This window comes from Oncorhynchus keta, chromosome 21 (genome assembly GCF_023373465.1).
Source record: "Oncorhynchus keta strain PuntledgeMale-10-30-2019 chromosome 21, Oket_V2, whole genome shotgun sequence".
NCBI classification, from domain to species: Eukaryota; Metazoa; Chordata; class Actinopteri; order Salmoniformes; family Salmonidae; genus Oncorhynchus; species Oncorhynchus keta.
This window is the reverse complement of record NC_068441.1, coordinates 52537546-52562156: the sequence shown is the minus strand read 5'-3', so window position 1 is coordinate 52562156 and position 24611 is coordinate 52537546. Positions and strand designations below refer to the sequence as shown.

General features: G+C 38.1%; 1 protein-coding gene and 2 long non-coding RNA genes across 86 annotated transcripts; 1 reads left to right on the top strand and 2 right to left on the bottom strand.

The window, feature by feature from the left end:
- Positions 1-49: 49 nt before the first annotated feature.
- On the bottom strand, positions 50-1889 carry LOC127910417 (uncharacterized). 8 transcript variants are annotated; one of them, XR_008074807.1, is made up of 7 exons: positions 1743-1889; positions 1611-1654; positions 1340-1383; positions 820-953; positions 599-642; positions 422-553; positions 50-112 (listed from the first exon to the last, which is right to left on the bottom strand). It is a non-coding gene; the product is annotated as an uncharacterized LOC127910417 (long non-coding RNA). The 8 variants fall into 8 exon arrangements; XR_008074806.1 differs by having other exon boundaries at positions 466-553; XR_008074811.1 differs by lacking the exon at positions 422-553 and adding an exon at positions 691-762 and having other exon boundaries at positions 849-953.
- A 194-nt stretch (positions 1890-2083) lies between these two features.
- LOC127910416 (uncharacterized) lies at positions 2084-4455 on the bottom strand. Of its 28 annotated transcripts, none has more exons than XR_008074785.1 (10): positions 4441-4455; positions 4248-4288; positions 4137-4177; positions 3895-3935; positions 3453-3811; positions 3264-3380; positions 3080-3191; positions 2735-2864; positions 2375-2662; positions 2084-2230 (listed from the first exon to the last, which is right to left on the bottom strand). It is a non-coding gene; the product is annotated as an uncharacterized LOC127910416 (long non-coding RNA). The 28 variants fall into 28 exon arrangements; XR_008074789.1 differs by lacking the exons at positions 4137-4177; positions 4441-4455 and having other exon boundaries at positions 3453-3650; positions 3686-3745; positions 3779-3811; positions 4207-4329; XR_008074790.1 differs by lacking the exons at positions 4137-4177; positions 4441-4455 and having other exon boundaries at positions 3453-3621; positions 3686-3745; positions 3779-3811; positions 4207-4329.
- LOC127910415 (enterin neuropeptides-like) lies at positions 2154-6782 on the top strand. Of its 50 annotated transcripts, none has more exons than XM_052474165.1 (7): positions 2154-2662; positions 2806-2864; positions 3080-3822; positions 4341-4722; positions 5101-5120; positions 5182-5328; positions 5388-5635. In XM_052474165.1, exons 1-3 carry the CDS (start codon positions 2154-2156, stop codon positions 3475-3477), a joined length of 966 nt encoding a protein of 321 aa, XP_052330125.1. In that variant the 3' UTR covers positions 3478-3822; positions 4341-4722; positions 5101-5120; positions 5182-5328; positions 5388-5635. The 50 variants fall into 50 exon arrangements, with proteins under 50 accessions (XP_052330125.1, XP_052330128.1, XP_052330142.1 ...); XM_052474168.1 differs by lacking the exon at positions 5101-5120 and adding an exon at positions 4948-4967; XM_052474182.1 differs by lacking the exon at positions 5101-5120 and adding an exon at positions 4850-4869 and having other exon boundaries at positions 5289-5328.
- The last annotated feature ends 17829 nt before the right edge of the window (positions 6783-24611 follow it).

The following is a 24611-nucleotide window of genomic DNA, read 5'->3' as shown; positions in this document are numbered from 1 at the left end:
TGTCTCTCCCCTCTCTCCCCTTCACCTGTTAAATGATTCCCATGTCTCTCCCCCTCTCTCCCCCTCACCTGTTAAATGATTCCCATGTCTCTCCCCCTCTCTCCCCCTCCACCTGTTAAATGATTCCCATGTCTCTCCCCTCTCTCCCCCTTCACCTGTTAAATGATTCCCATGTCTCCCCCTCCCCTCTCTCCCCCTCACCTGTTAAATGATTCCCATGTCTCTCCCCTCTCTCCCCCTCCACCTGTTAAATGATTCCCATGTCTCTCCCCCTCTCTCCCCTTCACCTGTTAAATGATTCCCATGTCTCTCCCCCACCTCTCCCCCTCCACCTGTTAAATGATTCCCATGTCTCTCCCCCTCTCTCCCCCCTTCACCTGTTAAATGATTCCCATGTCTCTCCCCCTCTCCCCCCCTCCACCTGTTAAATGATTCCCATGTCTCTCCCCCTCTCTCCCCCTTCACCTGTTAAATGATTCCCATGTCTCTCCCCCTCTCTCCCCCTTCACCTGTTAAATGATTCCCATGTCTCTCCCCCTCTCTCCCCCTCCACCTGTTAAATGATTCCCATGTCTCTCCCCTCTCTCCCCCCCTCCACCTGTTAAATGATTCCCATGTCTCTCCCCCTCTCTCCCCCTTCACCTGTTAAATGATTCCCATGTCTCTCCCCCACCTCTCTCCCCCCTTCACCTGTTAAATGATTCCCATGTCTCTCCCCCTCTCTCCCCCTCCACCTGTTAAATGATTCCCATGTCTCTCCCCCTCTCCCCCTCCACCTGTTAAATGATTCCCATGTCTCTCCCCCTCTCTCCCCTTCACCTGTTAAATGATTCCCATGTCTCTCCCACCTCTCTCCCCCTCCACCTGTTAAATGATTCCCATGTCTCTCCCCCTCTCTCCCCCTTCACCTGTTAAATGATTCCCATGTCTCTCCCCCTCTCTCCCCCCTTCACCTGTTAAATGATTCCCATGTCTCTCCCCCTCTCTCCCCTTCACCTGTTAAATGATTCCCATGTCTCTCCCCCTCTCTCCCCCTTCACCTGTTAAATGATTCCCATGTCTCTCCCCCTCTCTCCCCCTCTCTCCCCCTCCACCTGTTAAATGATTCCCATGTCTCTCCCCCTCTCTCTCCCCCCATGTCTCTCCCCTCTTCACCTGTTAAATGATTCCCATGTCTCTCCCCTCTCTCCCCCTCCACCTGTTAAATGATTCCCATGTCTCTCCCCCTCTCTCCCCTCTCTCCCCTCTTCACCTGTTAAATGATTCCCATGTCTCTCCCCCTCTCTCCCCCTTCACCTGTTAAATGATTCCCATGTCTCTCCCCCTCTCTCCCCTCCACCTGTTAAATGATTCCCATGTCTCTCCCCCTCTCTCCCCCTTCACCTGTTAAATGATTCCCATGTCTCTCCCCTCTCTCCCCCTTCCACCTGTTAAATGATTCCCATGTCTCTCCCCCTCTCTCCCCTTCACCTGTTAAATGATTCCCATGTCTCTCCCCCTCTCCCCCTCTCTCTCCCCTTCACCTGTTAAATGATTCCCATGTCTCTCCCCTCTCTCCCCCTCCACCTGTTAAATGATTCCCATGTCTCTCCCCCTCTCCCCCCCTCCACCTGTTAAATGATTCCCATGTCTCTCCCCCTCTCTCCCCCTTCACCTGTTAAATGATTCCCATGTCTCTCCCCCTCTCTCCCCTTCACCTGTTAAATGATTCCCATGTCTCTCCCCCTCTCTCCCCCCTTCACCTGTTACAGATAACTAAAATGATATAGTGAGTCTTCACTTTCTGGTTCTCCTCAAGGCTCAAAGCCTCTCGATCCACTCAGATATCCAAAACCTAGTGGTTTTCTGTTCCTGCAGGTTGCTTGTTATCTCATTACAGGACTTTATCAGCCAATTAAAAACACAAATATCTTATAACACAGTTGATGTCCATATTAGAGAAGACAGCTGTAGGATGGTTGGGCAACCTCTGATACAGGTGAGGTGTTAGTTTGGACAGGACAGGTGAGGTGTTAGTTTGGACAGGACAGGTGAGGTGTTAGTTTGGACAGGACAGAAGACAGTGGTGTCTCTCATTCTTCCTCTTCATTAAAACACAACATCCCAGTGTAACCTTGTCCCTGCCTGGATACAGTAGTACAGTACCTTTAGATATGACCTATATATCACAACATCCCAGTGTAACCTTGTCCCTGCCTGGATACAGTAGTACAGTACCTTTAGATATGACCTTTATATCACAACATCCCAGTGTAACCTTGTCCCTGCCTGGAGACAGTAGTACAGTACCTTTAGATATGACCTTTATATCACAACATCCCAGTGTAACCTTGTCCCTGCCTGGATACAGTAGTACAGTACCTTTAGATATGACCTATATATCACAACATCCCAGTGTAACCTTGTCCCTGCCTGGATACAGTAGTACAGTACCTTTAGATATGACCTATATATCACAACATCCCAGTGTAACCTTGTCCCTGCCTGGATACAGTAGTACAGTACCTTTAGATATGACCTATATATCACAACATCCCAGTGTAACCTTGTCCCTGCCTGGATACAGTAGTACAGTACCTTTAGATATGACCTATATATCACAACATCCCAGTGTAACCTTGTCCCTGCCTGGATACAGTAGTACAGTACCTTTAGATATGACCTTTATATCACAACATCCCAGTGTAACCTTGTCCCTGCCTGGATACAGTAGTACAGTACCTTTAGATATGACCTATATATCACAACATCCCAGTGTAACCTTGTCCTGCCTGGATACAGTAGTACAGTACCTTTAGATATGACCTATATATCACAACATCCCAGTGTAACCTTGTCCCTGCCTGGATACAGTAGTACAGTACCTGTAGATATGACCTATATATCACAACATCCCAGTGTAACCTTGTCCCTGCCTGGAGACAGTAGTACAGTACCTTTAGATATGACCTATATATCACAACATCCCAGTGTAACCTTGTCCTGCCTGGATACAGTAGTACAGTACCTGTAGATATGACCTTTATATCACAACATCCCAGTGTAATCTTGTCCCTGCCTGGAGACAGTAGTACAGTACCTTTAGATATGACCTATATATCACAACATCCCAGTGTAACCTTGTCCCTGCCTGGATACAGTAGTACAGTACCTTTAGATATGACCTATATATCACAACATCCCAGTGTAACCTTGTCCCTGCCTGGAGACAGTAGTACAGTACCTTTAGATATGACCTATATATCACAACATCCCAGTGTAACCTTGTCCCTGCCTGGATACAGTAGTACAGTACCTTTAGATATGACCTATATATCACAACATCCCAGTGTAACCTTGTCCCTGCCTGGATACAGTAGTACAGTACCTTTAGATATGACCTATATATCACAACATCCCAGTGTAACCTTGTCCCTGCCTGGAGACAGTAGTACAGTACCTTTAGATATGACCTATATATCACAACATCCCAAATAACATCTTATTCCCTTTATAGTGCACTACTTTACAACAGAGACCTATGAGCCATTTGGGAAGCGGCCTGTGTGTTCTGTCTCACCTGAGGGGTATGTGTGTGTGTGTTCTGTCTCACCTGAGGGGTATGTGTGTGTTCTGTCTCACCTGGGGGGTGTGTGTGTGTTCTGTCTCACCTGAGGGGTGTGTGTGTGTGTGTGTTCTGTCTCACCTGAGGGGTATGTGTGTGTGTTCTGTCTCACCTGAGGGGTATGTGTGTGTTCTGTCTCACCTGAGGGGTATGTGTGTGTGTGTTCTGTCTCACCTGAGGGGTGTGTGTGTGTGTGTTCTGTCTCACCTGAGGGGTGTGTGTGTGTGTGTGTGTGTGTGTGTGTGTGTGTGTGTGTGTGTGTGTGTGTGTGTGTGTGTGTTCTGTCTTACCTGAGGGGTGGGTGTGTGTATGTGTGTGTGTTCTGTCTTACCTGAGGGGTATGTGTGTGTGTGTGTGTGTCTCACCTGTGTGGTGTGTGTGTGTGTGTGTTCTGTCTGAGGGTGTGTGTGTGTGTGTGTGTGTGTGTGTGTGTGTGTGTGTGTGTGTGTGTGTGTGTGTGTGTGTGTGTGTGTGTGTGTGTGTGTGTGTTCTGTCTCACCTGAGGGGTATGTGTGTGTGTGTTCTGTCTTACCTGAGGGGTGGGTGTGTGTATGTGTGTGTGTTCTGTCTCACCTGGTGTGTGTGTGTGTGTTCTGTCTTACCTGAGGGGTGGGTGTGTGTATGTGTGTGTGTTCTGTCTTACCTGAGGGGTGGGTGTGTGTATGTGTGTGTGTTCTGTCTTACCTGAGGGGTGGGTGTGTGTATGTGTGTGTGTGTGTGTTCTGTCTCACCTGAGGTGTGTGTGTGTTCTGTCTCACCTGAGGTGTGTGTGTTCTGTCTCACCTGGGGGGTGTTCTGTCTCACCTGAGGTGTTCTGTCCTGTCTGTCACACCTACCTGTCCGCCACGATCCATTGTGGACACCTGAACATTCGTCTCTATGACGGGTGTCTTTCAGAAGTCCTCTGGCTACGTTTACACAGGCAGCCCAGTTTTGATCTTTTGCCACCTAATTGATATTTTGCCAATTAAAAGATAAGAATTGGACTGCCAGCGTAAAAGGACGTAACGTAACGCCCGTATTACTTGGAGAGAAGTCTACACATCATGGCCTTGCCATTCCACCAAAATACATGGAATGCCCATCGGAAGGACTACGGTCTGGGATGGTTATAGAAGGTATGGGATGGTTATAGAAGGTCTGGGATGGTTATATAAGGTCTACAGGGACCTTATGTGATCCGATAGGGTCTCAGTAGATATAAGGTCTGGGATGGTTATAGAAGGTCTGGGATGGTTATAGAAGGTCTGGGATGGTTATAGAAGGTCTACAGGGAATCTATATGTGATCCGATAGGGTCTCAGTGGATAAAGGTTATAGAAGGTATGGGATGGTTATAGAAGGTCTGGGATGGTTATAGAAGGTCTGGGATCTATATGTGATCCGTTATCAGTGGATAGGTCTACAGGGATCATAGAAGGTCTGGGATCCATAGAAGGTCTCAGTGGTTATAAGGTACAGGAATCTATATGTGATCCGATGGGAGTGGTTATAAGGTCTGGGATGGTTATAGAAGGTCTGGGATGGTTATAGATCTACAGGTTATAGTGATCCGATAGGGTCTCAGTGGATATAAGGTCTGGGATGGTTATAGAAGGTCTGGGATGGTTATAGAAGGTCTGGGATGGTTATATAAGGTCTACAGGGACCTTATGTGATCCGATAGGGTCTCAGTAGATATAAGGTCTGGGATGGTTATAGAAGGTCTGGGATGGTTATAGAAGGTCTGGGATGGTTATAGAGGTCTACAGGAATCTATATGATAGGTCTCAGTGGATATAAGGTCTGGGATGGTTATAGAAGGTCTGGGATGGTTATAGAAGGTCTGGGATGGTTATAGAAGGTCTACAGGGAATCTATATGTGATCCGATAGGGTCTCAGTGGATATAAGGTCTGGGATGGTTATAGAAGGTCTGGGATGGTTATAGAAGGTCTGGGATGGTTATAGAAGGTCTACAGGAATCTATATGTGATCCGATAGGGTCTCAGTGGATATAAGGTCTGGGATGGTTATAGAAGGTCTGGGATGGTTATAGAAGGTCTGGGATGGTTATAGAAGGTCTACAGGAATCTATATGTGATCCGATAGGGTCTCAGTGGATATAAGATCTACAGGAATCTATATGTGATCCGATAGGGTCTCAGTGGATATAAGATCTACAGGAATCTATATGTGATCTATATAAGATCTACAGATCTATATGTGATCCGATAGGGTCTCAGTGGATATAAGATCTACAGGAATCTATATGGGTCTCAGTGGATATAAGATCTACAGATAGATCCGGTCTCAGTGGATATAAGATCTACAGGGAATCTATATGTGATCCGATAGGGTCTCAGTGGATAGAAGGTCTGGGATGGTTATAGAAGGTCTGGGATGGTTATAGTAGATCTACAGGGATCTATATGTGATCCGATAGGGTCTCAGTGGATAGAAGGTCTGGGATGGTTATAGAAGGTCTGGGATGGTTATAGTAGATCTACAGGGATCTATATGTGATCCAGATAGGGTCTCAGTAGATATACAGGGATCTGGGATGGTTATAGAAGGTCTGGGATGGTTATAGTAGATCTACAGGGATCTATATGTGATCCGATAGGGTCTCAGTAGATATAAGGTCTGGGCTGGTTATAGAAGGTCTGGGATGGTTATAGTAGATCTACTAGGGATCTATATCTCAGTGATATAAGGTCCGATAGAAGGTCTCAGTAGATAGATCTACAGGGATCTATATGTGATCGATAGGGTCTCAGTAGATATAAGGTCTGGGATGGTTATAGAAGGTCTGGGATGGTTATAGTAGATCTACAGGGATCTATATGTGATCCGATAGGGTCTCAGTAGATATAAGGTCTGCATGACACTATACACTTGGGACACTTATTAACATGTTTCCATATAATCATATTGATGTGTGTTATTGTGTAAGTGTGTGTGTGGTGTGTGTGTCTTAGTGTGTAAGAGGTGCCCCGGGTTTAGGTTATACTGCTGTGCTAGCCAAGGGATTTTTAGGTTGTATAAGCAATATTAAATATGGACTGTTGTGTTTTTTTTGGTGTGTATTTTTGGAAGTGGAAGGGAGGAGGGAACGGAGAGGCGTATTGCTTCTTATTTCTCCCTGGTGACTGAGACACATATTGATGATGTAACAGCAGTAAATTATTTATCCTAAAGCGATTGACTACTGTGTTTTTTTTGGGGGGGGCAGAAAGGAGAGAGGGGGTGTGATGTATGAGAGACATTACATTACATTTAAGTCATTTAGCAGACGCTCTTATCCAGAGCGACTTACAAATTGAGACAAAGATATCATTAGTTTTTATGCGATTCCTTTAAAAAAAAACAATTATTCAGTTTAATTTCAGTTTGTTTTCGGACCTGTTTTGCTGATTTTTATTAACACTGAACAAAAATATATAAACGCGAAATGTAAAAGTCTTCACTCCAAGAGTTGAAATAAAAGATCTCAGAAATTTTCCATTCGCAAAAAAAACAGCTTTTTTCTCTCAAATGTTGTGCACAAATGTGTTTTTTTTTTTATCCCTGTTAGTGAGCATTTCTCCTTTTTATTTTATTTAACCAGGCAAGTCAGTTAAGAACCCGTTCTTATTTACAATGACAGCCTACCTGGGGAACAGTGGGTTTAACTGCCTTGTTCAGGGGGCAGAACGACAGATTCGATCGAGCAACCTTTCAGTTACTAGTCCAACGCTCTAACCTCTCGACTGCTTGCCGCCCTCTTTTGCCAAGATAATCCATCCACCTGACAGATATATCAAGAAGCTAATTAAACAGCATGGTCGGTCATTACAAAGGTGCACCTTGTGCTGGGGACAGTTAAAAACCCACTCTATAATATGCAGTTTAGTCATGACACAATGCCACCGATGTCTGAAGTTGAGGGAGCGTGCCATTGGCTGACTGCAGAAAGGCCAAATATACACTGGAGTTGCTTACAAAGACAAAACATTGTATGTTCCTATGTGGCCTTTGACTTAAATTGGCTTAAATCTACGGCAAGACTTGAAAATGTCTAGCAATGATCAACAATCAACTTGATAGAGAATAATGGGCAAATATTGTACAATCCAGATGTGCAAAACTCTGATTTATCTCATTTACGTAGGTATTCACACCTGAGTCGAAGCACGTTATCCGCGATTACAGCCATCAGTCTTTTTGGACATTTTTGTATTTCATTTTCAATACATTTGCAAAAAGAAAAATGGTTAAACATGTTTTAATTTTGTCATCCTGTGGTAATAGTGTGTAGATGGGTGAGGAAAACTCATCTATTTCATCCATTTTGAATTTAAACTGCCACACAACCAAATGTGGAATCAGTCAAAATGGTATGAATACTTCTGAAGGCACTGTAGATCATTCACTCTGGCCTGAGCTGGAATATAAAGTGATCAGATTACACACACACACACACACACACTGGATAATCTGAGTGCTGGAGAAATATTCTGCCTTCAGACATTAGCGAGCTCTCTACTCCTCTAGCTCTGTATCCATAGAGGATTGTACTGAACTCGGGAAACAACTCCGACATAATACATGATGATACAGGTATAATACATGATGATACAGGTATAATACATGATGATACAGGTATAATACATGATGATACAGGTATAATACATGATGATACAGGTATAATACATGATGATACAGGTATAATACATGATGATTCAGGTATAATACATGATAATACAGGTATAATACATGATGATACAGGTATAATACATGATGATACAGGTATAATACATGATACAGGTATAATACATGATACAGGTATAATACATGATAATACATGATGATATAAATACATGATGATACAGGTATAATACATGATATACAGGTATAATACATGATATACAGGTATAATACATGATAATACATGATACATGATATACAGGTATAATACATGATGATACAGGTATAATACATGATACAGGTATATATACAGGTATAATACATGATGATACAGGTATAATACATGATGATACAGGTATAATACATGATGATACAGGTATAATACATGATGATACAGGTATAATACATGATACAGGTATAATACATGATGATACAGGTATAATACATGATGATACAGGTATAATACATGATGATACAGGTATAATACATGATGATATAATACATGATGATACAGGTATAATACATGATGATACAGGTATAATACATGATGATACAGGTATAATACATGATGATACAGGTATAATACATGATGATACAGGTATAATACATGATGATACAGGTATAATACATGATGATACAGGTATAATACATGATGATACAGGTATAATACATGATACAGGTGATACAGGTATAATACATGATGATACAGGTATAATACATGATAATACATGATACAGTATAATACATGATGATACAGGTATAATACATGATACAGGTATAATACATGATACTGTTATAATACATGATGATACAGGTATAATACATGATGATACAGGTATAATACATGATGATACAGGTATAATACATGATGATACAGGTATAATACATGATGATACAGGTATAATACATGATGATACAGGTATAATACATGATGATACTGTTATAATACATGATGATACAGGTATAATACATGATACAGGTATAATACATGATGATACAGGTATAATACATGATGATACAGGTATAATACATGATGATACAGGTATAATACATGATACTGTTATAATACATGATGATACAGGTATAATACATGATACAGGTATAATACATGATGATACAGGTATAATACATGATACTGTTATAATACATGATGATACAGGTATAATACATGATACAGGTATAATACATGATGATACAGGTATAATACATGATGATACAGGTATAATACATGATACAGGTATAATACATGATGATACAGGTATAATACATGATGATACAGGTATAATACATGATGATACAGGTATAATACATGATGATACAGGTATAATACATGATGATACAGGTATAATACATGATGATACAGGTATAATACATGATACAGGTATAATACATGATATAATAATACATGATACAGATAATACATGATACAGGTATAATACATGATGATACAGGTATAATACATGATACTGTTATAATACATGATGATACAGGTATAATACATGATGATACAGGTATAATACATGATACAGGTATAATACATGATGATACAGGTATAATACATGATGATACAGGTATAATACATGATGATACAGGTATAATACATGATGATACAGGTATAATACATGATGATACAGGTATAATACATGATGATACAGGTATAATACATGATGATACAGGTATAATACATGATGATACAGGTATAATACATGATGATACAGGTATAATACATGTATAATACATGATATACAGTTATAATACATGATACAGGTATAATACATGATACAGGTATAATACATGATACAGGTATAATACATGATGATACAGGTATAATACATGATGATACAGGTGTAATACGTGATGATACAGGTATAATACATGATGATACAGGTATAATACATGATACAGGTATAATACATTATACTGTTATAATACATGATGATACAGGTATAATACATGATATACAGGTATAATACATGATGATACAGGTATAATACATGATGATACAGGTAATACATGACATGATACATGATACAGGTATAATACATGATGATACTGTATAATACATGATGATACAGGTATAATACATGATACAGGTATAATACATGATGATACAGGTATAATACATGATGATTCAGGTATAATACATGATGATTCAGGTATAATACATGATGATACAAGTATAATACATGATGATACAGGTATAATACATGATACAGGTATAATACATGATACTGTTATAATACATGATGATACAGGTATAATACATGAAACTGTTATAATACATGATACAGGTATGATACATGATGATATTGTTATAATACATGATGATACAGGTATAATACATGATACTGTTATAATACATGATGATACGGATATTATACATCGTACAGGTATAATACATGATACAGATATAATACATGATGATACAGGTATAATACATGATGATACAGGTATAATACATGATGATACAGGTATAATACATGATAATACAGGTATAATACATGATGATACAGGTATAATACATGATGATACAGGTATAATACATGATGATACAGGTATAATACATGATGATACAGGTATAATACATGATACAGGTATAATACATGATACTGTTATAAAACATGATGATACAGGTATAATACATGATACAGGTATAATACATGATACAGGTATAATACATGATGATACAGGTATAATACATGATACAGATATGATACATGATGATATAATACATGATGATACAGGTATAATACATGATACTATAATACATGATACTATAATAATACATGATGATACAGGTATATATACATGATGATACAGGTATAATACATGATACAGGTATAATACATGATACAGGTATAATACATGATGATACAGGTATAATACATGATGATACAGGTATAATACATGATACAGGTATAATACATGATGATACAGGTATAATACATGATGATACAGGTATAATACATGATGATACAGGTATAATACATGATAATACAGGTATAATACATGATATACATGTATAATACATGATACAGGTATAATACATGATGATAGGTATAATACATACAGGTATAATACATGATGATACAGGTATAATACATGATGATACAGGTATAATACATGATGATACAGGTATAATACATGATGATACAGGTATAATACATGATGACAGGTATAATACATGATGATACAGGTATAATACATGATGATACAGGTATAATACATGATAATACAGGTATAATACATGATGATACAGGTATAATACATGATACAGGTATAATACATGATACAGGTATAATACATGATGATACAGGTATAATACATGATGATACATGTATAATACATGATACAGGTATAATACATGATGATACAGGTATAATACATGATACAGGTATAATACATGATACAGGTATAATACATGATGATACAGGTATAATACATGATACAGGTATAATACATGATGATTCAGGTATAATACATGATGATTCAGGTATAATACATGATACTGTTATAATACATGATGATACAGGTATAATACATGATACAGGTATAATACATGGTATAATACATGATGATTCAGGTATAATACATGATGATTCAGGTATAATACATGATGATACAGGTATAATACATGATACAGGTATAATACATGATACTGTTATAATACATGATGATACAGGTATAATACATGATACAGGTATAATACATGATACTGTTATAATACATGATGATACAGGTATATAATACATGATGATATAATACATGGTATAATACATGATACAGGTATAATACATGATGATACAGGTATAATACATGATGATACAGGTATAATACATGATGATACAGGTATAATACATGATACTGTTATAATACATGATGATACAGGTATAATACATGATACAGGTATAATACATGATACAGGTATAATACATGATGATACAGGTATAATACATGATGATACAGGTATAATACATGATGATACAGGTATAATACATGATGATACAGGTATAATACATGATAATACATGGTATATAATACATGATGATACAGGTATAATACATGATGATACAGTATAATACATGATGATACAGGTATAATACATGATACAGGTATAATACATGATGATACAGGTATAATACATGATGATACAGGTATAATACATGATGATACATGATGATACAGGTATAATACATGATGATACAGGTATAATACATGATACTATAATACATGATTATAATACATGATGATACAGGTGATGATACAGGTATACATGATGATACAGGTATAATACATGATACATGATATATAATACATGATGATACAGGTATAATACATGATGATACAGGTATAATACATGATGATACAGGTATAATACATGATACAGGTATAATACATGATATACAGGTATAATACATGATGATACAGGTATAATACATGATGATACAGGTATAATACATGATGATACAGGTATAATACATGATGATACAGGTATAATACATGATAATACATGATACAGGTATAATACATATAATACATGATGATACAGGTATAATACATGATATAATACATGATGATACAGGTATAATACAGGTATAATACATGATGATACAGGTATAATACATGATGATACAGGTATAATACATGATGATACAGGTATAATACATGATACTGTATATAAAACATGATACATGATACAATACATGGTATAATACATGATACAGGTATAATACATGATACTGTTATAATACATGATGATACAGGTATAATACATGATGATACAGGTATAATACATGATGATACAGGTATAATACATGATATACAGGTATAATACATGATGATACAGGTATAATACATGATGATACAGGTATATAATACATGATGATACAGGTATAATACATGATACAGATACATGATACATACAGTATAATATATACAGGTATAATATGATGATACAGGTATAATACATGATGATACAGGTATAATACATGATGATACAGGTATAATACATGATACAGGATAATACATGATGATACAGGTATAATACATGATGATACAGGTATAATACATGATGACACAGGTATAATACATGATGATACAGGTATAATACATGATGATACAGGTATAATACATGATAATATGGGTATAATACATGATGATACAGGTATAATACATGATACTGTTATAATACATGATACAGGTATAATACATGATACAGGTATAATACATGATACAGGTATAATACATGATGATACAGGTATAATACATGATGATACAGCTGTAATACGTGATGATACAGGTATAATACATGATGATACAGGTATAATACATGATGATACAGGTATAATACATGATGATACAGGTATAATACATGATGATACAGGTATAATACATGATGATACAGGTATAATACATGATGATACAGGTATAATACATGATACAGGTATAATACATGATGATACAGGTATAATACATGATGATACAGGTATAATACATGATGATACAGGTATAATACATGATGATACAGGTATAATACATGATACAGGTATAATACATGATACTGTTATAATACATGATGATACAGGTATAATACATGATACAGGTATAATACATGATGATACAGGTATAATACAGGTATAATACATGATGATACAGGTATAATACATGATGATACAGGTATAATACATGATACAGGTATAATACATGATGATTCAGGTATAATACATGATGATACAGGTATAATACATGATACTGTTATAATACATGATGATACGGATATAATACATGATGGTATAATACATGATATACAGTATAATACATGATGATACAGGTATAATACATGATGATTCAGTATAATACATGATATACAGGTATAATACATGATGATACAGGTATAATACATGATGATACAGGTATAATACATGATACAGGTATAATACATGATGATACAGGTATAATACATGATGATACAGGTATAATACATGATACAGGTATAATACATGATATACAGGTATAATACATGGTATAATACATGATGATACAGTATAATACATGATGATACAGGTATAATACATGATGATACAGGTATAATACATGATACAGGTATGATACATGATGATATTGTTATAATACATGATGATACAGGTATAATACATGATACTGTTATAATACATGATGATACGGATATTATACATCGTACAGGTATAATACATGATACAGATATAATACATGATGATACAGGTATAATACATGATACAGGTATAATACATGATGATACAGGTATAATACATGATACAGGTATAATACATGATGATACAGGTATAATACATGATAATACAGGTATAATACATGATGATACAGGTATAATACATGATACAGGTATAATACATGATACAGGTATAAAACATGATACAGGTTTAATACATGATGATACAGGTATAATACATGATGATACAGGTATAATACATGATACAGTTATAATACATGATGATACAGGTATAATACATGATACAGGTATGATACATGATGATACAGGTATAATACATGATGATACAGGTATAATACATGATGATACAGGTATAATACATGATGATACAGGTATAATACATAATACATGATGATACAGGTATAATACATGATGATACAGGTATAATACATGATGATACAGGTATAATACATGATGATACAGGTATAATACATGATACAGGTATAATACATGATGATACAGGTATAATACATGATGATACAGGTATAATACATGATGATACAGGTATAATACATGATGATACAGGTATAATACATGATGATACAGGTATAATACATGATACTGTTATAATACATGATGATACAGGTATAATACATGATACTGTTATAATACATGATACAGGTATAATACATGATGATACAGGTATAATACATGATGATACAGGTATAATACATGATGATACAGGATACAGGTATAATACATGATGATACAGGTATAATACATGATACAGTATAATACATGTTATAATACATGATGATACAGGTATAATACATGATACTGTTATAATACATGATGATACAGGTATAATACATGATACAGGTATGATACATGATGATATTGTTATAATACATGATGATACAGGTATAATACATGATACTGTTATAATACATGATGATACAGGTATAATACATGATACAGGTATAATACATGATACAGGTATAATACATGATAATACATGATGATACAGGTATAATACATGATACAGGTATAATACATGATACTGTTATAATACATGATGATACAGGTATAATACATGATACAGGTATAATACATGATGATATTGTTATAATACATGATGATACAGGTATAATACATGATACTGTTATAATACATGATGATACAGGTATAATACATGTACAGGTATAATACATGATACAGGTATAATACATGATGATACAGGTATAATACATGATGATACAGGTATAATACATGATGATACAGGTATAATACATGATGATACAGGTATAATACATGATGATACAGGTATAATACATGATACAGGTATAATACATGATGATACAGGTATAATACATGATGATACAGGTATAATACATGATACAGGTATAATACATGATGATACAGGTATAATACATGATGATGTTATAATACATGATGATACAGGTATAATACATGATGATACAGGTATAATACATGATACAGGTATAATACATGATGATACAGGTATAATACATGATAATACAGGTATAATACATGATACAGGTATATACATGATAATAATGATACAGGTATAATACATGATACATACATAATACATGATACTGTTATAATACATGATGATACAGGTATAATACAGGTATATGATACATGATACAGGTATAATACATGATGATACAGGTATAATAATACAGGTATAATACATGATGATACAGGTATAATACATATAATGATACATACAGGTATAATACATGATGATATAATACATGATGATACAGGTATAATACATGATGGTATAATACATGATATAATACATGATGATACAGGTATAATACATGATGATACATGTTATACAGGTATAATACATGATATACAGGTATAATACATGATGATACAGGTATAATACATGATACAGGTATAATACATGATGATACAGGTATAATACATGATGATACAGGTGTAATACATGATGATACAGGTATAATACATGATGATACAGGTATAATACACGATGATACAGGTATAATACATGATGATACAGGTATAATACATGATGATACAGGTATAATACATGATGATACAGGTATAATACATGATGATACAGGTATAATACATGATACAGGTATAATACATGATGATACAGGTATAATACATGATGATACAGGTATAATACATGATGATACAGGTATAATACAGGATACAGGTATAATACATGATACTGTTATAAAACATGATTATACAGGTATAATACATGATACAGGTATAATACATGATACTGTTATAATACATGATGATACAGGTATAATACATGATGATACAGGTATAATACATGATGATACAGGTATAATACATGATACAGGTATAATACATGATGATTCAGGTATAATACATGATGATTCAGGTATAATACATGATACTGTTATAATACATGATGATACAGGTATAATACATGATATACAGGTATAATACATGATACAGGTATAATACATGATGATACAGGTATAATACATGATAATTCAGGTATAATACATGATATACAGGTATAATACATGATGATACAGGTATAATACATGATACATAATACATGATACAGTATAATACATGATACAGGTATAATACATGATTATAATACATGATGATACAGGTATAATACATGATACAGGTATAATACATGATGATAATACATGTTATAATACATGATGATACATGATGATACAGGTATAATACATGATGATACAGGTATAATACATGATACATATAATACATGATACACAGGTATATAATACATATAATACATGATACAGGTATAATACATGATACAGATATAATACATGATGATACAGGTATAATACATGATGATACAGGTATAATACATGATACAGGTATAATACATGATGATACAGGTATAATACATGATAATACAGGTATAATACATGATGATACAGGTATAATACATGATACAGGTATAATACATGATACAGGTATAAAACATGATACAGGTTTAATACATGATGATACAGGTATAATACATGATGATACATGTATAATACATGATGATACAGGTATAATACATGATGATACAGGTATGATACATGATACTACAGGTATAATACATGATGATACAGGTATAATACACAATGATACAGGTATAATACATGATACAGGTATAATACATGATGATACAGGTATAATACATGATGATACAGGTATAATACATGATACAGGTATAATACATGATACAGGTATAATACATGATACTGTTATAATACATGATAAAGGGGTAATACATGATACAGGTTTAATACACGATACAGGGGTAATACATGATACAGGTTTAATACACGATACAGGGGTAATACATGATACAGGTTTAATACATGATACAGGTATAATACATGATAATACATGATGATACAGGTATAATACACGATACAGGTATAATACATGATGATACAGGTTTAATACACGATACAGGTATAATACATGATGATACAGGTTTAATACACGATACAGGGGTAATACCACACAAAGACATGGGGGGAACAGAGGGTTAAATGCACAACACATAATGAGGAAAATGAGAACCAGGTGTGAAAACGAGACAAAACAAATGTAAAATGAAAAATGGATCGGTGATGGCTAGAAGACCGGCGACGTCGTCCCATCGAACACCGCCCCGAACGAGGAGAGGCATCGACTTCGGAAGAAGTCCTGACAAATCCCTGAGCTGACAAGGTAAAAATCTGTCGTTCTGCCCCTGAACAAGGCAGTCAACCCACTGTTCCTAGGCCGTCATTGTAAATAAGAATTTGTTCTTAACTGACTTGCCTAGTTAAATAAAAAATAAAAACATGATACAATTATCATATGGCTACTCTTCCTGGGGTCCAGCAACATTAAGGCAGTTAATATGCTATTTAAAATATTACATGACATTACATTCCCAATAGATTTCACAAAATATTAAGTGTGTTCCCTCAGGCCACGACTCTACTACCACATATCTACAATACATAATCCATATGTACGTGTGTGTGGAGTGCGTGCGTTATCATGTGTATGTGTATATTCATGTGCATGTACCTGTGTATTACTTCACAGTTACTCACAGTCAGAATGTGTGTATGTGCCTGTGTGTGTTTGTCTCTCCACAGTCCCTACTGTTCCATGAGGTGTATTCTTATCGGTTTAAAAAATAATAATCTGATTCTACTGCTTCATCAGTTATCAGATGTGGAATAGAGTTCCATGTAGTCATGTCTCTATGTAGTACCGTGGAATAGAGTTCCATGTAGTCATGGCTCTATGTAGTACTGTGGAATAGAGTTCCATGTAGTCATGGCTCTATGTAGTACTGTGGAATAGAGTTCCATGTAGTCATGGCTCTATGTAGTACTGTGGAATAGAGTTCCATGTAGTCATGGCTCTATGTAGTACTGTGGAATAGAGTTCCATGTAGTCATGTCTCTATGTAGTACTGTGGAATAGAGTTCCATGTAGTCATGGCTCTATGTAGTACTGTGGAATAGAGTTCCATGTAGTCATGGCTCTATGTAGTACTGTGGAATAGAGTTCCATGTAGTCATGGCTCTGTGTAGTACTGTGGAATAGAGTTCCATGTAGTCATGTCTCTATGTAGTACTGTGCACCTCCCTATAGTCTGTTCTGGACTTGGGGAATGTGAAGAGACCTCTGGTGACATGTCTTATGGGGTATGAATGGGTGTCTGAGCTGTGTGCTAGTAGTTTAAACAGACCTCTGGTGGCATGTCTTATGGGGTATGAATGGGTGTCTGAGCTGTGTGCTAGTAGTTTAAACAGACCTCTGGTGACATGTCTTGTGGGGTATGGATGGGTGTCTGAGCTGTGTGCCAGTAGTTTAAACAGACCTTTGGTGACATGTACAGACCAGACCTTTGGTGACATGTATTGTGGGGTTTGAATGGGTGTCTGAGCTGTGTGCTAGTAGAGCTGTGTGCTAATAGTTTAAACAGACCTCTGGTGACATGTCTTATGGGGTATGAATGGGTGTCTGAGCTGTGTGCTAGTAGTTTAAACAGACCTCTGGTGACATGTCTTGTGGGGTATGAATGGGTGTCTGAGCTGTGTGCCAGTAGTTTAAACAGACCTTTGGTGACATGTATTGTGGGGTTTGAATGGGTGTCTGAGCTGTGTGCTAGTAGTTTAAACAGACAGCTCTGGTTCAACATGTCAATACATCTCAGAAAAACAAGTAGTGATGAAGTCAATCTCTCCTCTACTTTGAGCCAGGAGAGATTGACATGCATATGATTAATATTAGCTCTCCGTGTACATTTAAGGGCCAGCCATGTTGCCCTGTTCTGTGCCAGTTGTAATTTTCTTAAGTCCTTCTTTGTGGCACCTGACCACACGACTGGACAGTAGTCCAGGTGTGACAAAACTAGGGCCTGTAGGACCTGCCCTGTTGATAGTGTTGTTAAGGCAGAGCATCACTTTATTATAGACAGACTTCTTCCCATCTTAGCTACTGTTGCATCGCCATGTTTTGACCATGACAGTTTACAATGCAGGGTTACTCCAAGCAGTTTAGTCACGTCAACTTTCAAAATTAATTTACATTATTTATTTGAGGTTTATAGTTTAGTGAATGATTTGTCCCAAATACAATGTTTTTAGTTTTTTAAATATGAGTAAATAATAATAACGTATTCCTTGCCACCCATTCTGAAACTAACTGCAGCTCTTTGTTAGTGTTGAACTGATTTCACTGACAGTAGCAGCTGACGTGTATAGAGTTGAGTTATCTGCATACATAGACACTCTGGCTATACTCAAAGCCAGTGAGTGGCATGTCATTAGTAACATTTTTAAAAAGTAAGGGGCCTAGACAGCTTCCCTGGGGAATTCCTGATTCTGTGTGATGGTCGTCTCGCTTCGAGTCCTTAGGAAACTCTACAGTATTTTGTTTTTTAAAATGTATTATTTCTTACCCCAGGAAAATCTTAAGTCTTATTATATACAGCCGGGAAAACCTATTGGATATAACATCAACGTCAACTTGCCAACATTATGAACAGGAATACGACTTTCCCGAAGTGGATCCTCTGTTTGGACCACTACCCAGGACAATGGATCGGATCCCAGTAGGGGACCCAAAACAACGGCGCCGCAGACTGTGCGGTCTTCTGGTCAGGCTCCGTAGACGGGCACATTGCTCACAGCTCCCAAGTATAGTACTCGCCAATGTCCAGTCTCTTGACAACAACATAGATGAAATTCGAGAGAGACATCAGAGATGGTAACATTCTCTGTTTCACGGAAACAAGGCTCAATCGGGAAATGTTGTCAGAGTCGGTACAGCCACCCCGCTTCTTCACGCATCGCGCCGACAGAAACAAACATCTCTCTGGTAAGAAGAAGGGCGGGGGTGTTTGCCTTATGATTAACGAGTCTTGGTGTGATCATAACAACATACAGGAACTCAAGTCCTTTTGTTCACCTGACCTAGAATTCCTTACAAACAAATGGCGACCGCATTATCTACCATTGTCTTCGATCACGTGGACTGGGATATGTTCCGGATAGCCTCAGACAACACCAATGTCTTCGATCACGTGGACTGGGATATGTTCCGGATAGCCTCAGACAACACCAAATGTCTTCGATCACGTGGACTGGGACTGTTCCGGATAGCCTCAGACAACACCAATGTCTTCGATCACGTGGACTGGGATATGTTCCGGATAGCCTCAGACAACACCAATGTCTTCGATCACGTGGACTGGGATATGTTCCGGATAGCCTCAGACAACACCAATGTCTTCGATCACGTGGACTAGGACTGTTCCGGATAGCCTCAGACAACACCAATGTCTTCGATCACGTGGACTGGGATATGTTCCGGATAGCCTCAGACAACACCAATGTCTTCGATCACGTGGACTGGGATATGTTCCGGATAGCCTCAGACAACACCAATGTCTTCGATCACGTGGACTGGGATATGTTCCGGATAGCCTCAGACAACACCAATGTCTTCGATCACGTGGACTGGGATATGTTCCGGATAGCCTCAGACAACACCAATGTCTTCGATCACGTGGACTGGGACTGTTCCGGATAGCCTCAGACAACACCAATGTCTTCGATCACGTGGACTGGGACTGTTCCGGATAGCCTCAGACAACACCAATGTCTTCGATCACGTGGACTAGGACTGTTCCGGATAGCCTCAGACAACACCAATGTCTTCGATCACGTGGACTAGGACTGTTCCGGATAGCCTCAGACAACACCAATGTCTTCGATCACGTGGACTGGGACTGTTCCGGATAGCCTCAGACAACACCAATGTCTTCGATCACGTGGACTGGGATATGTTCCGGATAGCCTCAGACAACACCAATGTCTTCGATCACGTGGACTGGGATATTTTCCGGATAGCCTCAGACAACACCAATGTCTTCGATCACGTGGACTGGGATATGTTCCGGATAGCCTCAGACAACACCAATGTCTTCGATCACGTGGACTGGGACTGTTCCGGATAGCCTCAGACAACACCAATGTCTTCGATCACGTGGACTGGGATATGTTCCGGATAGCCTCAGACAACACCAATGATGTATATGCTGATTCGGTGAGCGAGTTTATTAGCGACTGCATCTGTGATGTTGTACCCACGGTGACTATTAAAACCTTCCCCAACCAGAAACTGTGGATTAATGGCAGCATTCGCGCAAAACTGTAAGCGTGAACCACTGCTTTTAACCTGTTAGGAACTCTAGGACTATTTCATTTTTGGATAAAAGCGTGCCCGTTTTTAGCATATTTTGTCACGAAAAGATGCTCACTATGCTTGGTATTGATAGTTTTGGAAGACACTCTGACGTTTCCAGAACTGCAAAGATTTTCACTGATAGTGCCATAGAACAATATCTACAGGCAAAACCAAGATGTTTGAGTGACCAGGAAATCAACAGGATTTCTGGGACTTTTCCATGTCTCCTTATATGGCTGTGAATGCCACAGGAATCAACGGACACTTCCTATCGTTTCCCCAGGTGTCTGCAGCATTGTGGATTTGTAGGCATATCATTGGAAGATTGGCCATAAGAGCCTACAATTACCAATGTCCCGATGGTGTCTGCGTGGATATTTTGCGGAAAAGTCAGGTCCCAGTATTTTTCCATCCGAATCAGAGAAGAATGTCGCTTCTAGGACTGGCATTTCAATGAAGAGATATATGACCAAACACCTTGAGGATTGATTCAAACAACGTTTTCCATGTTTCCAATGTTAATTCGAAAAAGTTCACGTGGACTGGGACTTAGTTTGGATAGCCTGCATAGAACAAAACCAATGTCTCCTACACAAGATCTTTCAGGAAAAACTGGACATCTGCTATGTTAACTGAGAGTCTCTCATTGAAACATCTGAAGTTCTTCAAAGGTAAATTATTTTATTTGATCCCTTTGCTGGTTTTTGTGAATGTTGCGTGCTAAATGCTAACGCTAAATGCTACTAGCTATCACCACTCTTACACAAATTATTGATTTTCTCTGGTTCTAAAGCATATTTTGAAAATCTGAGACGACAGGATTGTTAGAAACTGTGAGGACAGGCATATTTATTTCATTTATTTTGCAATTTTCAGAAATCGCTAATGTTGCGTTATGGTAATGAGCTTGAGGCTGAACAATCCCGGATCTGGGGCGGCCTTTAATCATGGCAAGGTGACCGGAAATGACAGAATACGCACAGTGTAGCTAATCCCCCTGCAAGGCAATCAAACAAGCTAAGCGTGAGTATAGAGACAAAGTGGAGTCACAATTCAACAGCTCAGACACGTATGTGGCAGGGTCTACAGTCAATCACGGATTACAAAAAGAAAACCAGCCCCGTCGCGGACACCGATGTCTCGCTCCCAGACAAACTAAACAACTTCTTTGCTCGCTTTGAGAACAATACAGTGCCACTGACACAGCCCACTACCAAAACCTGCGGACTCTCCTTCACCACAGCCAACATGGGTAAAACATTTAAACGTGTTAATCCTTGCAAGGCTGCCGGCCCAGACGGCATCCCTAGCCGCATCCCCAGAGCATGCGCAGACCAGCTGGCTGTTGTGTTTACGGACATTTTCAATCAATCCCTATCCCAGTCTGCTGTTCCCACATACTTCAAGAGGGCCACCATTGTTCCTGTTCCCAAGAAAGCTAAGGTAACTGAGCTAAATGACTACCGCCCCGTAGCACTCACTTCCGTCATCATGAAGTGCTTTGAGAGACTAGTCAAGGACCATATCACCTCCATCCTACCTGACAGACTAGGCCCACTCCAATTCGCTTGCCCCGCCCCAATAGGTCCACAGACAACGCAATCACACTGCCTTAACCCATCTGGAAAAGAGGAATACCTATGTAAGAATGCTGTTAATCGAGTACAGCTCAGCATTTAACACCATAGTGCCCCCCAGACTCGTCATTAAGGTCTCGACCCTGTGCAACTGGGTCCTGGACTTTCTGACGGGCCGCCCCCAGATGGTGAAGGTAGGAAACAACATCTCCACCCCGCTGTTCCTCAACACTGGGGCCCCACAAGGGTTCGTTCTCAGCCCTCTCCTGTACTCCCTGTTCACCCATGACTGCGTGACCATGCACACCTCCAACTCAATCATCAAGTTTGCAGATGACACAACAGTGGTAGGCTTGATTACCAACAACGATGAGACGGCCTACAGGGTGGAGGTGAGGGCCCTCGGAGTGTGGTGTCAGGAAAATAACCTCTCACTCAACGTCAACAAAACAAAGGAGATGATCGTGGACTTCAGGAAACAGCGGAGGGAGCACCCCCTTATCCACATCGTAGGGACAGTAGTGGAAAAGGTGGAAAGTTCCTCAGTGTACACATCACGGACAAACTGAAATGGTCCACCCACACAGACAACGTGGTGAAGAAGGCGAAACAAGAAGGCGCCACAAGAAATTTGGCTTGTCACCAAAAACACTCACAAACTTGCCTGGTACGGCAACTGCTCCGCCAACAACCGCAAGGCTCTCCAGAGGGTAGTGAGGTCTGCACAACGCATCACCGGGGGCAAACTACCTGCCCTCCAGGACACCTACACCACCCGATGT